The 15,791-nt window shown below is 41.3% G+C and overlaps 1 protein-coding gene across 3 annotated transcripts in view; it reads right to left on the bottom strand.

Moving 5' to 3' along the window:
- Positions 1-15,791, bottom strand: part of acer2 (alkaline ceramidase 2) — a 73,513-nt gene that overhangs the window by 33,999 nt on the left and 23,723 nt on the right. For 2 of the 3 annotated variants that reach the window (XM_080188672.1, XM_080188674.1), the window contains exon 4: positions 4,143-4,280. The exons of the other annotated variant lie outside the window; for it this stretch is intronic. In XM_080188672.1, coding sequence (XP_080044798.1) covers positions 4,143-4,280 — 138 coding nt within the window. The remainder of the gene's footprint in view (positions 1-4,142; positions 4,281-15,791) is intronic. 3 annotated transcript variants of the gene reach the window in all.

The raw sequence follows: 15,791 nt of genomic DNA, 5'->3' as shown, positions 1-15,791 counted from the left end.
TTCTCCCATCCACTGTCAGTCTTTCCCAATTTCTGCAAAAAATCTCACTCAAAATCCTTCATGTTCCTCCTGTTAATTGAATTAGAAGTAGTCATTGGAAAAGATCTAGAAACAAGCTTTCCTCCTCCCTATTCAGATTGAGAACAGTATGGGAATATCCAAAACTGGAAAAGAATTGAAGGAGGCTGGAGGAAAGACAATAAACATTAATTTACTAGAGTGAAGCTCCACATTTAAGCTTCAAAATGCATTTGTAATCCAGGGCCAAAATGTAGTCATAAATCCCACCACAGGTTCACTCAAAGCTAAAAGCCATGCTAGAAATTTAATTTGTAGATTCTTCTTGTAATAATGATAGCATGGTTCATTGCAGATTACTGAGAGCCGCATTAATATTGGCTAACATATGGAAGGCAATTATGTGCCACAAAAGCAATTTTATACACATCTGTGCTTCTTGATGACAGAGTATTAAACATCTGTGCCAGCCTCCTGAACCCGGGGTGTGGGAGAGAGGGCTTGCTGGAGACTGGGTCAGTCGCTGATCTGTCTTCCAAATGGACCGAAGCCAAGAGATAATTGGGCTTGCTTTAGCAGATAGTCTCAAAGCTGCCACCTGCTTTGTACCAGGTGGAATATTAAGTCCAACCAAACTTTGGTGTTATCCAGTCAGTGACTGACGCATTTTCATGTTAGCAGAAAGCCAAATGTCCCACCCAGTCTGACTTAATGTTAAAGATGACGTGACCAAGCAGCTGAACCCTGGGGATGTTAACAGTTACAGAGGCGGGTTGAGATGAAGTTGGTCTTGGTTGGTAACAGTTGGTGATTTGGCAGTCCAGTTGGTTCAAATGAAAAAGAAAACATTGCAGCATGTAAAACAGGCTGCCAATTCATTAACCAAGACTAATTCCACTGCCATGCTGATCACAGTTCCGCCTTCCCTGTGTATGTGCAAGGAGTACCAATTATACCAATGGTATACTTCAGGTCAGTTACACATTGTACCCCACAGATATCTGCAAACAAAAGTATCCATTGTACTACCAAGACTAATTCCACTGCCATGCTGATCACAGTTCCGCCTTCCCTGTGTATGTGCAAGGAGTACCAATTATACCAATGGTATACTTCAGGTCAGTTACACATTGTACCCCACAGATATCTGCAAACAAAAGTATCCATTGTACTACAAGATATTTACTTCACACTTCTCTAGCCTGTAGGCACACATTTCCCATTCACTCAGCTGGCTAGTTTTCCTGTTCCCAGCCTTTCCTCAATCCTGCTAGCGATCACTGTGAGTTGATGACCTATCCAGCTGTGCCAAACCTATTTCTCATTGTTTGCTAGATAACACAACTGAGAAAATAATTTAACTTTGTGACTATTTAGTGAGCTAAGAAAAGGCCATTCTGCCCAACCTGGCACGCCATTCTGTTAGATCTCATCTCCGAGTTAAAGGTTTCTAGGTTCAAGACCCACTCCAAGACTTAAGTATAAAAATCAAGCTTGGCACCGCAATATAATGCTGAAGGAATGCTGCACTGAATTTCAATTTTCAGGTTGATTTCCGAGTTATTCCTCCATGGCCTGCCCTTTCTTATCTCTGTATTCTTCTCCACACCAAAACCCTCCAAAATGTTTGTATTCTGCTAGTTCTGGGTTTTTGTTCATTCTCAATAATTTCTTCACTATCAGTGGCCATGCCATCAGTTGCCTCAGCCCCAAGCTCTGGAATTCCCTCTCTGCACATCGCCACATTTCTATGTCACTTTCCTCCTTTCAAACACTCCATAAAAACCTTTCTCTTTGTGGTGATTGTCCTCTTAGCAGAAGAAGGTCACCTGGCTTGATGGATCAATTGGGACTGAAAGTGGGTAATGCCCCAGTGGGTGGAGTCCTCTTTGGCACAAGAAAGTGTGAAGACATATGGAAGACATGTCAGTACTGGGGCAGTGGGTAGGCTGTTAGAGCTTTTCCTTGTTAAATACCCTTTGTGTTCCTGGCGAAGTCTGTAGCATGCATCATAACACTCATAAATTAACTTTTTGGTTGTCCGACCGAATATCTCCTGATGTAGTTTAATGTCATTTTTTATAATGCACCTATGAAATGTATTTCATTATGTTAAAGGCATAATATAAATATACCTATAAAAAGCTGAATATTTGAGACCAAATTTTTGATTTTTTTAAATTTTATTTTGATTATTTATTTTATTTTACTTTAGCCAAGAAGTAGGCGGTCAACTTATACACGAATATATTTTTGAGGGGGTTGAAGTCTACCTTCTCTCTATCTGTTTAAGGCTATTCATTAGCTGATCACAGAGCTGCCAGGTTGGAGACAGTTCCCACTAACTCTACCTACAAAAATTGCACGTGGGAAGTGGTGGCACAGTGGTATTGTCACTGGACCAGTAATCCAGAGAGCCAGGTTAATGCTCTGGGACCTAGGTTCGAATCCCACCATGGTAACTGATGAAATTTAAACTCAGTAAAGCGGGTCTTTACCTGGTCTGGCCGACATGTGACTCAAGACCCACAGTAATGTGATTGACTCTTAAATGCCCTCTTGAAATGGCCTAGCAAGCCACTCAATTCAAGGGCAACTAGGGATGAGTAACAAACATTGGCCTTGTCTGACCCCATGACACTAGGTGAAAAATGGGCAAGAAGACCTCCTGTTGATTACCACATTCCATCCCCCCTCAGCTGAATCAGTACTCCTCCATGTTGAACACTACTTGGGGGAAGCACTGAGGCAAGGACGCCTTACTGGGGAGACTTCAATATCTGTCCCCAAGAATGGCTTTGTAGTACCACCACAGATCAAACTGGCTGCTAGACTGGGACAATGGGAGGTGATGAGACAACAAGTGGAAAAAACATATTTGACCTCATCCTTACTAACCTACCTGCTGCTGATGCATCATGACAATATAGATAGGAATGACCACTACACAGTCCTGGTAGAGACAAAATCCTGGAATTCTCTCCCCCACCCTGATATTAGCCCACGCAGCTGCTGGGCTACCTGCTTGGTGTGGGCCTTACATTGTCGCAGGTAAAATAGTGACAGGAGCAGGGTGAGGCAGTTAAATGGGAATTAGTTGGCCACTGCAGGATCTCAGTAGGCCCAAGGGCAGGCAGGCTGCCTGGCACCTTCCTCGCCCACTGTAACATGGGAGGTTAAGTGGCAGCGGCCAACCACACACACCCCCCTTCAAACCCACTGGCAGGACACAGCTGTGGCAGATGACCATCCAAGGAAATTCACAACATGTATCCTCAGGTCGTTCTCGATCCACAAGTTTCATTGAAAATTTGGATGTTGTGATATTGTACAATCACAGCTTTAATAATCAAGGATTCATAACTGCTGGATAGGTATGGTTTTAGTGAATCTAACAACAGGGAGATGAAGAATCCTTTTGCCTCATTTGTGCTTGAGGCCAGGGGCTGAAGTTTTAAGCTCACCCCAGGTCAGAACAGTGGTGGACAGGAATGAAAATCCTGCCACTAGTCGTTTCTGTCTGTTGCTGGCACTGGCCATTTTTGCTGGTTAGGCTCATTAAGAAGCTTGTTAACTGCACTCAGAAGAGGCCGAGTGAGATTTTCCAGTTAGCCTCTAGTTTCCTAACGTGACTAGGGGGAATTTGACTGCTGAGATGCAGGTGCTCTGTGGCATGCCAGCCAAGGACCACCCTGTAGGGGGAATCCACTCTCCACCCTTCCAATGTGGTGCCTTGACTGCTGGATATGCTCTTTATTTAAAAATGGTGGTGAGAGGGGATTTTCATTTTGAAGCACCCACTCAGTTCCTTACCCTATACTGCTACTCTCAGCTTGGAAGACCCTCCACCTGTCTCTGTGCCAATTAAGGGGGTATCTCCGTGAAAATCCCAAAAGGGTGATCATTTCACCTCAAGAACCAGAAACAGTCCCAACACCCGTTTGCTGCCAACAAGGCAAAAATTCAGCCCCACATATATGATTACGGAATTGATGTTACTGGTGTAAAAAAAAAATGAACCTGCATATAAGAAATGATAAATGTATGAATACAATCAATCAATTTGAGTAAAAGGTATCACTTACTGCTTAGAGGAGCAGTTATATTTGTTTGTAATGACTTACCTTTTTAATTCAGCAATAAGCAGAGCTGTACAGGGAACACCCAATGTCATCAATGAGATGTTATTGATTGCTGGTTTCACAAATGCAAGACATGTGGCAATGCCGGATAGAATACCAACTGCAGCCTTAAACCGGCCCCTAGGACAAGAATCGGATATTATAAACAGGCTGTTCTCCAAATGAGAGCAACTCAACCTATGCACAGAGTTTTCCCTCTGCCCCAATACCCTGTTTAATCTTTGTCATTAAATTCTTGATGAATGACTAGTTTTACTATTAAGTTTTCACTGTCTGACCACAAATATGTGCCACAAGGCTGCTTTACATCCCTTATATACTTCATGCTCTGTAGCTCTCTCCATTATTCAGATGATATTAGTCCACAGATATCAAACAGAAGCCTCAGAAGTAAATTTGCAGACAGCTTATTAGGAGTGAAAATAAAGTTATCCAAATATTATATATGCACACACAAACACATATATGTAAGTAATGTGTGCAAATATACATATAAGTACTTATATAAATTCAAAGAATCCCATTGCCAAACATGGTAAAAACTGAAAGTAAACATAGCTCTAGAAATATCAAAACTAAATCAAGTGTTCAGACACTCTAAGCAGAGGCACTGGCAAAATGGACACATTCCTTCAACAGCAACACTATGGCTGACATTTTCCCCAAAAAACTGTCGTAACAGTGGGAAAACTGGAGCAATCTGTGCCAGTCTGTCCAGCATAGTTTGGACTGCAATCATCCCATAGTCAGTCAGGAAAGGGGGATAAGCAGGCAGATGAGCTCATTTGAAATCGCGCCCCAATCTCACTGGGAGACCCTCTCCCTTCCCCCATCACTATCAGGAACACCCCCTCATTGGCGGCACATTTCTCCATCCTGACATGGATCAATGACACTGGGGCCTTCCCAATGGGTCCCTCTTGGGGTTCTCAGCACACTCTCCTATCATGGCCCCCAGCATACCCCCACTCGTCATGCTTCACCACTGCACAACCTCTCTTTATGGTCCACCGCTACATGAGCTCCCAGAATGAGTCCCCCCCACCACCGCATAGCTCCACACACACGAATCCCCTGCATAGCCCCCCCCCCTTCATAGCCCCCCTGCAAGCCCCACAGACCCCACCCTTTGGCACCGCAGTGCCCAACTGGCACTGTCAGGGTGCCAGATGGGCATTGCCCAGCCACATCCCCATCCAGCCAGAAGCTTTAATGGCCTCCGAGCCTGCCAGCACGGCAATTGCACCTGGTCTCCGTTAGTGGAGACTAGTTGTGATTTTCATCGATCTCGTGCCATACCTAAAGGTTGGAAGGTCCCGGGAACTGGAGAATCTGTGGTCAAACAAGCTAAGCATTTTTAAATGCTAATCAGTCTCGCATTCTTTGTGGCCGAGATCCGACCTGTGCCAGAAAGGGACTAAGATGATCGGAAATCCATTTGGCGCCAAGCGCAAAACTGAATTTTAGGTTCAGATGCTATTTTCTGGGTTCAGTGCAATTTGCACCAGACATGGCGAGTTGGGAAAATTGCCCTCTATGAGTTCACGTTTGTTCTAATTCAGACATCCTTGGAAAGACAAATGAACAGATGTTACACTGTTTCAAGTTATTGCTAAAGTTGTGTTTTGAATTTGTGCCCATGAAATAATTTAATTGTATTTAAAAATAGAACTGGACTTGAGTTCAGTGAGTTTATCCAATGAGTAGATAAACCGTGCAAACCAGGAAACCAATTGCAAATAGTGTCATGTTTGACAATTGACCTCAGTAATACTGGATTGAAGAGAAAATTGGCCGATGTCCCTACCCAGCAATCTCTGCTAGTTTAATTGAGATTCCAGAGGATAATCAGTGTCTATGGAATCCAACCCAGAAAGCAGTGTCGTCAAAGGAGGAGGAAAATTGGCAGAATAAACTGAAAATTTCTAAGAAGATATTCTCATCATTTTTTACCCAAAATCAAATGGTAAAACAAAACAACAAAATGATTTGTGGTTGACACAATGACCGAGAATATACCATGATCCCATAGCTAGTAATATACTCTGTAATTGAGCCAATGTATAAACATTAAAAGTTTAATTGTAAATGAAAACAATTAGTCTATGTAAATTTTTTGTTTGTATGTAATAAATTATTTTAATTTGCTATGAATCTGCTGATTTCAGGTCAAGTGCCTTTTAGGTAACCAGGTTCAGATAACTAGGTTGCATATTTGCTGATCATAATATCCTTTCACCTCAAAGTCTTACTGTGCATGCAGTGATCTGTCAGAGCGAGGAGGCACACTGAGCAGTGCCCTCCCCCCCATTGTTGGCCTCCCAGTCGCCAGCATTCCCAAACACTGACCAACTCTGCAACCACCCCGATTGCTGGCCTTCCGATCCCCCAACCCGCCAATTGCTGTCTCCTGGACTTCCCTGGGCCAGCCCCTATGTTCCACCAGTTCGCTTCTTGGGCAGAGCCAGGGTTACAGGCTGGCACTACCAAAGGGGCATCTCCCTTACACTTGACATCCCGGGAGATCTCAGTGGCCTCTATTCCTGCCAGCGGGGTCAGGACACCTGTTCCTCTTTAGTGGGGAGCAGTCGTAAATGCCACTGGAGGGAACAATTCCTGGCTGGATGGGTGAGATGCTAATGGACTCAGAAAATACCAGCCCGGGCCTGCTAATCATATTGAAATACTCATTTCAATATGATAACCAGCTCTGTGCTGATTTCCGTTGTGGAATCAAATACGCAAAAAACGGGCGCCTGGGAGATGCATGGAGGGCAGGGTGCACCAGCATCAATCCTGCAAAATGGCCACCGCTGATGTTTCCCAGCTCACTGTGCTGCTCGAGCATCGCAGTGGGCTGGGAGAATCTGACCAATGAGTCTTATAAGAAATAATTCATTGCATTGGCTGATTTACTTGGAATCATTGAATCATAAAGTGCAGAAGAAGGCTTCAGCCCATCAAGTCTGCACTGACACACGAGAAACACCTGACCTCCCACCTAATCCCATTCATCAGCACTTGGTTCATAGCGCTGAATGTTATGTCATGCCAAGTGATCATCAAGGTACTTTTGAAAGGATGTGAGGCACCTTGTCACCACCACCCTGCCAAGCAGCACATTCCAGACCCTCTGGGTAAAAATGTTTTTCCTCACATCCCCCTAAACCTCCCTCCCCTCACCTTGAACTTCTGTCCCCTCGTGACTGACCTTTCAACTAAGGGGAATAGCTGTTCCTTATCCACACTGTCCATGCCCCTCATAATCTTGTATACCTCAATGGGGTTGCCCCCTAAACCTTCTCTGCTCCAAAGAAAACAGCCCAAGCCTATCCAACCTCTCTTCATAACTTAAATGCTCCACCCCAGGCAGCATCCTGGTGAAGCTCTTCTGCAACCTCAATGCATTGGCCAAATATCCATTGTTAAATTATATAGTCACCATCGTCAACAATGCCCGCTAATGAAAACAATGGGACTCCTCTCCACAAAAAGCAGCAAAATTCAGGACAATGTATTGTATCCCCAACAATTTTGAATTTCATCAACAAATGCTACCAACAGACCTTGGAGCATTTTGTTATGGTATGGTTTTTCTTGGAGGTTGATGTTAGAAAAGTTCTGAAAAACTTAATATATCCTATTGTAGTGGCTGGCCCTTTAAGAGGCAACATTGGTTGGGTCATTGGTTGATTTCTGATTTCTGCAAGTTATCTTATCACTTTAGCCAATAGGTTGTGATGAGTACAAATGCAAGAGAACTGATTCAGAATCCTCTTCCTCCTCATAATCTACATTAAATGTTCAATCAGAGCCATCTGTTCACCGCCCAATCGGCCAATGTGGAATGAACGCAGGGTTCTTGGTGCAGAGGATGGGCTTTTGCAGCCAGATCTGGTCCTAGAGCTGGAAGTGTTACCATCACAAAAGTACCTTTATATATCATTATCTCCTCGTGAACAAACCATTATAGTTTATACAACTAACTGATGCTCACCAACTCCTACAATTACTACACCTATCAAAGAGCATTACCTCATGAAGAATTACCATTAGAGAGCTGCATGGAATTGCCCAAAATACATCAGTTCTTAGACAAGTGGAGAAAACGTGCGTGGATAGGACATTGATTTGCATAATTTTTGCCCAGCTCCCTCCCCCTCTCCACCCACCTGTAACAGCTGAGTATGACATTGACCCACTTGCTGGCAGAGGTGTTCCTCCCAATCCAATTTTCAACTAGCAGTCCCTGTTTCTCAGGCAAGAAACAAGCAGGCAACGTTTGAAAATCATCTCTAATCATACAGGACAGAAAATACCCTGATAGCCACAGAATAATATAGATGCCACTGAGGTGTACAACAAATGAGCGAAGGTTAAAATTGAACTAATGAAATAATAGCAAGTTTAACTTCTTTGACTGACTTTCATTTGACTGTTCAAAACTCAAGCGCTCCACTGCACAATTGCTTCAAATTGCACAATAAGCATTCAGACTCTTAAAAGCTCTAAAATACAACAGCAGAGTACCAACTACATTCTAATTTCTGCAAGTTATCTTATCACTTTAGCCAATAGGTTGTGATGAGTACAAATGCAAGAGAACTGATTCAGAATCCTCTTCCCCCTCATAATCTACATTAAATGTTCAATCAGAGCCATCTGTTCACTGCTTGATAATATCAGCATCGTGACGAACTAGCTGGGCAGATCTGATGCAGTTAAACCTTGTAGATTAGATAAAAAGTTTTAAAGAGTATGCACAATCTTCATCATGAATTACTGCCAGCAATGTGGCCAATCTGATAAGAGATTTCAAACATCAAAATATTTAACAATTTTATTTTAAATCGTTCATGGAATGTGGACACCCTGGCAAGGCCAGCATATATTGTCTGATCTGAATTGCCCTTGAGAAGGTGATAGTGAGTCACCTTTTAAACCTCTGCCACCCATGTGATGTAGGTATGCAGAGAGTGCTGTTACGAAGCAGCTTCCAGGATTTTGAATTTGCAACAATGAAGGAACAGGATATGTTTACAAGTCGGCATAATGTCTGACTTGGAGGAAAACAAGCTGTTCCTGTGCAGTTGCTGTCTTTCTCCGTCAAGGTAGTAAACATTACTGTACAAGAAAACATTGTTGTAGTGCTTCATATATAAAATCCACACCAAAGCTATAGTGTATTAGTGGTGGAGGCAATAAATGCTTAAAGTGGTGGTTTTGGTGTCACTCAACTGAGCTGTTTATCCTGGATGGTGTCAAGTTTTGTGAGTATTGTTGGAGATGCACTCAACCAGGCATGTGAAGAGATTTCCATTCTAGTCCTGACTTGAGTCTTGTGGATGGTGAAAAGCTTGGAGGAGTCAGAAAGTTTGACACTCCTCCAGATTGTCCAGCCCTTGCCCTACACTTGTAGTAGCTACCAGGGTATTGATGGTGTAGGAATAAATGATGGCATTACCACTTAATGTCAAGGAAACACAAAAAAACCTGGCTAATTCCTTATAATTTAAAAGTGTACATAATGGGACTTCTGCAGTATTGACAAAGCACAGCCTTGCTAAACTCACAAAAAACTCCGTAAAGTCCAGACTTAGAGTGGTAGATAGAAGAGTTATTGTTCCCTCCTCCTGGGGCTGTAACATACTATGATATTAACATGCTATTGCACAGAGTTGGAAATGACTAATCAATGTATTAGTCATACAGCTAATACAGCTTGAAGCTATAAGCTATTGTGCCACATTTAATTTGGAAAAACTGGAATTCATTCGATAAGTACACTTTTTTAAATTTGTGGAGGTTTTTAAATAACATATCTGAGATGGGAGGAAGAACAGCAAATATCTGATATCTAGCTTATCTAAAACAGCAATAATATAATAACCTTAAATTGTTTTCCGGAGTCATTACCATTTTGGAACATTCTTTGCTATAAAATACATCAGTTCAACTTCCCCTCCTCAGCTGGGATTGTGCACAGTAGCATTTGTTGCTGATAATTTTGGCCCTGTAACTTTTCCCCCTTCCCTCTTAATATTTTGTAAACAGAACTGTCTTGTACAATTTTATTTATCCTTTATCTGCAATTGCTGTAAATGTAATAAACATAATTTTGTTAGAGATTCTGACTTGAGGGCTACGGATGTGCAGCTTATATTGCATTAGTTTAACTTTGGTGCATTACAAATTACTGTGGAGAAATTAGCAATGTAAATATTTTTCAATTGTGACATACACAGAATGACTACTGTTTATAATAATTCTCGCAATTGGTACCAGTTTAAGGTATTACCAAATTATTTGTAAATGTTATTGTGTTTACCTGATATACATTTTTTAAAAATTCTATTTATCCAAGTTTAAAGTTTATTTATTAATATCACAAATAGGATTACATTAACACTGCAATGAAGTGACTGTGAAAATGCCCTAGTCGCCACACTCCAGCGCATGTTTGGGTAAGTTTGGGAAAATTTAGCATAGCCAATGCACCTAACCAGTATGTCTTTCGGACTGACCCAGATCTTCCATTCTCTGGATCATCCGAGGCTAGAAGTACTGCCCAAGATTCCTCGGAAGACACAATGCACTGACTCCCCAGAAATTACCCAGGAATTTGAACTTCCATTGTACAATTTCCCTCTTCTCTGGTAGTTATGGAGGAAATGTTAGACAGATAGTCTAACTCCTGAGTAAATATACAATAGATCCCACAATCACTCACACTAGCCCTCCCTACCCACAAAAAAATCAAGAGAAAAAAGGGAGGGAGGAACTTAAACCATCATTTAAAGTAAATGTACTAGGAAAACTAATAGGACTAAAAGCTGACAAGTCTCCTGGACTTGATGGCTTTCATTGTAGGATCTTAAAAAAAGTGGAGGCAGAAACATTGGATGCATTGTTTGTAATCTTCCAAAATTCCCTGAGGTTTGGGAAAAGTCGCAATAGATTGAAAAATCATAAATCTTATGTTCAAGAAAGGAGGGAGACGGAGAGTGGGAAACTATAGGCTGATTAGCCTCAAAGCTTTCATTGGGAAAATGATGGGATCCATTTTTAAGGAGATGGTAGCAGGGTATTAAGAAAATCATAATATAATCAGGCAGAAATAACGTGGAAATCATTTTTGACAAAATTAATAGACTTCTTTGAAGATGTAACAAGCAGGGTGGATAGAGGGGTAACAGAAGTTGTAGTGTATTTAGATTTCTAAAAGGCAGTTGATAGTGTGCTGGGTAAGAGATTACTGCAGAAGAACTCACAGCATTGGGGATGATATATGAGTACAGATAGAGAATTAACTATCCACTAGGAAACAAAAAGTGAGGATAAATGGGTCATTTTCATGTTGGCAAACTAGTGGAGTGCCAGAAAGACCAACTTGGGGCTTCAACTATTTACAGTCTATATAAATGATTTGAAAGAAGTGACCCACAGTATCATCTGAAAATCTGACTACAATACAGATATAGCTAGATAAACCAGTTGTGGGGAGAATACAATGAGCCTGCAAAGGGATATAGATGGGTTAAATGAATGGGCAAAAATTTAGCAGATGGAGTCTAATGTGGGGAAAATGTGAGATTGTTTACTTTAGTAGCAAGAATAGAAAATGCACAATATTATTTAAATGGAGACTACAGAATGCTGCAGTACAGAGGGATCTGGGTGTCTTTATACGTGAATCACAAAATGTTTGCATGCAAGTATGCAAAATAATTAGGAAGGCAAATGGAATGTTGGCCTTCATTGCAAGTGGGATGGAGGATAACTTGTACTGTACAAAAGTAGGGAAATCTTCCTATAACTTTACAGGGAATTGGTAAGACCATACCTAGAGTACTGTGTGTAGTTTTGGTCACAGTATTTAAGCAGCAATGTTCTTGCCTTGGAAGCAGTGAAAGGTTTAATAGGCTGATTCCTGGGATGAAGGGTTTGTGTTATGGGGAAAGGTTGAGCTGGCTGAACTTTACTCACTGGAATTTAGAAAATGAGAGGTGAACTTAATGAAACATAAGAATCTTAGGGGGCTTGGCAAGATAGATGCTGAGAGGATACCATGGCATACAAGGCTACAGATTCAAGTAGCCTAGGATTAGAATAGATAGGTGCTTGATGGCAGACACAATGGTCCAAAGGGCCTCTTTCAGTATTGTACTGTTCAGTACTATATGACTCTATGTTTTCCTTGAGGGAATCCAGCACTGAGGAACAGTTTAAAAATAAGGGTTTTGTCATTTAAGATGGAGATGAGGAGGATTTGTTTTACTCAATGGGTTTCTAGTCTTTGGAATTACTTTCCCAGGGAGCAGGTGATTTATTGAATATATTCGAGGCTAAATTGAACAGATTTTTGATTTCCAAGATCCATGGGTTATGATTGATAGACAGAAAAATGGAGTTAAAGTTCCAATCAGATCAACCCTAATCCTATTGAATGGCAGAATAGGCTTGATGGGCAAAATGGCCTACTCCTCCTATTTCTTGTGATTCCACATCATTGTCTTTCTGCTAACACTAATTGGAATCTTCCTAACTGCGTGCATAAAAACTATTACAAATCTAAATCAACACTTATCAGATCAATAATGCATTCTGCCCAAAAAAATTAAACAAATCACTTTTGGCGCACTCCCTTAGCAACTGTCTTTCATCCTCCTTTCCCAATCCTGGGATTCCTACAAGATGTTGACCCAGTGGCTGGAACTTAAGAGGTGGCAGGCTGCTTTGCTTCCATTGAGGAGACAGCAGGTGGCTTTGGAGCATGACATCGAGCAGCTATGGACTGAAGAGCATGACTGAAGCCTCACCATCTGCAGCAGTCAGGACCAGCCACCTGACCGGCAACAGGAAAGACACTGGAGGAGTGCTGAAGTTGGAGCATGTGGGGCGGGTGGAATTTACTGTAGGCATGCTGTAACATTTTCACACCAACAATCAGGTCTCAAATCTCTACTTATTCAGCTAAATAGAGCAACTAATGGAAAAGATTCTTTTTTTAAAAAATAGTGTTTTAAAATGAATAATTTGAATAAGTTGTATTGACGAACATGTAGTACAAGGTCAAAGTAAAATTTATATCTTCAGCAAAATAGCTGAACTCCAAAAAACATTATGCCTTGGTTTTGTCTATATAATCCTGTTACAATAATAATACTATTTGGTCTTGGTGATAACTTTATTTTATTTTTGGTTTATGTAACAATTTATAAGGCAAAGGTATCATTAGCGTAACCTCTGAAATGTTAGATGCCAGTTCATTACACTTTATCAGACACTTTGCACAACAAGACACCCCTCCCCAACCAGGCAACCAAAGCCATGACCATCATCATGTCTAGGGTAACCCTGCCCAGTGTGTGAAACTGCACACTTCAGACAACCTATTGTATATAGTTTCCCATAGATCATGACTTGGGTCAACTTTTGAAGCTTTGAAGCTTTGAAAACATTTTTAAAAACAGGGGTTGATCTATACGCCAAGTATAAAATGTGAAGTTCCAGAATTGGTGTAGATGATCGCCGTTTTGATATTTGAAGAGTGTTTAAAACTCCCTCGTAACTTATTGGCAAGCAGCAGGTATCGCCAGCTTTCTTGCAAGCACAAACTTAAAAGACAGCATAAATCAAAACATGCACTTCTGAGCTGAAAACCTGAGGCCAACTCCCCATAGCCCTAAACATGCAGTACTGGAAAATAGGGGTGTCCATTATACACTGAGTAGAGGCCTAAGCGTGCATTTTGGAGTCATATAATACATTGGGTCAATGGGGATTCCACAAAATGTATGCTACTTTTACAAGACTGCAACTAATTCAATTTTTTGTTAATGTGCTCCGGATCTAATTTTCAATTGTTTGCTGTACTACAAACACAAAAGAATAAATGCAGAGATACAACAACAGGAGACCAACAGTTCCAGTAGAGAGTCCAGATTTCCATTTCAACAAATGCAATGAGATGCTTCCTGACACCATCCCTTAATGGTCTGGTGGTAATTTTGAGTACAGTAAGAAGCCTCACAACACCAGGTTAAAGTCCAACCAATTTATTTGATAGTAAATTGGTTGGACTTTAACCTGGTGTTGTGAGACTTCTTATTGTGTTTATCCCAGTCCAATGCCGGCATCTCCACGCCATGACTACTATCAGTAATTTACTGTGTTTCTTACTGTGTTTACCCCAGTCCAATGCCGGCATCTCCACATCATGACTACTATCGGTAATTTTGAGCTCATGCCTCCCAATTTCTTACCTCCTTGCTCCTGGTTCCACTTACCCCACCAGGGGAAATAGTCCCTATACATCCTACCAACTCCTTTAAACACATCAATTCGATCACCATTTAACTGAGAGCTCATTTTATCATCAGTGATGGTGCTTGCTACGGTAAAGTGTTTCATTTGTACAGAAAATAAAATATTTAGTTAACTTACAGTTATTGTCAAGCTCATTTACTATTAGCACAAAGAAATCTGTTATGGTTAATGGAATCAGTGTGGTTTCCTTTCAGACTTTAATTTACATTTTATTCCTGCTGTACTCTCTACCCAATATATAAACTACAGCGGTTGTTTTAAAGTTAGTGATCCGACTTCCTTGTTTGAACAAGCTTCCCTGTTATTTTGAAGCACTACTTAGCACCTAAAGACCTTGGGTGCTCAGTTCCTGCTTCGTAAGTGCAGCAGGACGTGACTTCTAGAAACTTTTTGAAAGTGCCATTGGCACTGTTCTGGACACTGGAAATGGACTTATTTCAATATTTGGGATGTGCACAACCACACTAGTGCCTGCCCCAGAGGTTCTACTCAAAGGGCAGGGCCTAAGGCTATTAATGGGCCAAACATGAGAGTTTAAAAAAATGAAATCCTTTGGCAGGCAATCTTTTGGGATCAATTATCTTAGTATGTTCATGTTTTTGGATCTTTTACTCGACTGATAATGGAAGCCACACCTCTTCACAGTAGACATTGGGCCTAAGATAAACAAGCCCATTTGGTGTGAGAGCAAATCTTGATGCACACTAGGCCTATAGTCACAGCATCAGGGTTAGAAATGAATGACACTGCGTCAGTGAGGCTGGGTTCTCCCAGTGCCAGTAAGGAGCTTAATATTTTACCAAGGTCAGTCCCATGATATATTGCACCAACAAAGTTACTGTATAATAGCAATGAGAAAAGCACAGCTGCACAAAAGTTGTGTAATAGCACAGTGTATTTGCAGCTGAAGTCCCTAACAACTTGGCAGTAACACATTGGAACTGATATTAAAACAAATTTCCAACTTAGCACCATTTATTGAACATGGCAGAATGTACACAAACATCCTCCCATATTTGCAGTGTTTTCACTCTTCTTCACCCCTTTCCTGAAGTCACTGATTTGGCCAATTCTATAGGGGTTAGGTATCTTCTGCTTATCATTTAAATAGCCATACTTCATGGATGAACCTACCCAAGTGGTGTCAGCTGGCAGTCCAATTGTGTAGCATATCACAGTCAAAACAGATTGTGTGTCCCGCATGCAAGTGCACTCCTCAACAGGACAGGATGGAGGTTAGCAATTAACTATGATTAATATGGTCCAGTTCCATACTACGCAAGTAAGAAAAGACAGGGAAAA

This window comes from Carcharhinus amblyrhynchos, chromosome 5 (assembly GCF_965287045.1).
Source record: "Carcharhinus amblyrhynchos chromosome 5, sCarAmb.v2.hapA, whole genome shotgun sequence".
Classification (NCBI taxonomy): Eukaryota; Metazoa; Chordata; class Chondrichthyes; order Carcharhiniformes; family Carcharhinidae; genus Carcharhinus; species Carcharhinus amblyrhynchos.
The sequence above is the reverse complement of the archived record's forward strand: the minus strand, read 5'-3'. Positions and strand labels throughout refer to the sequence as shown.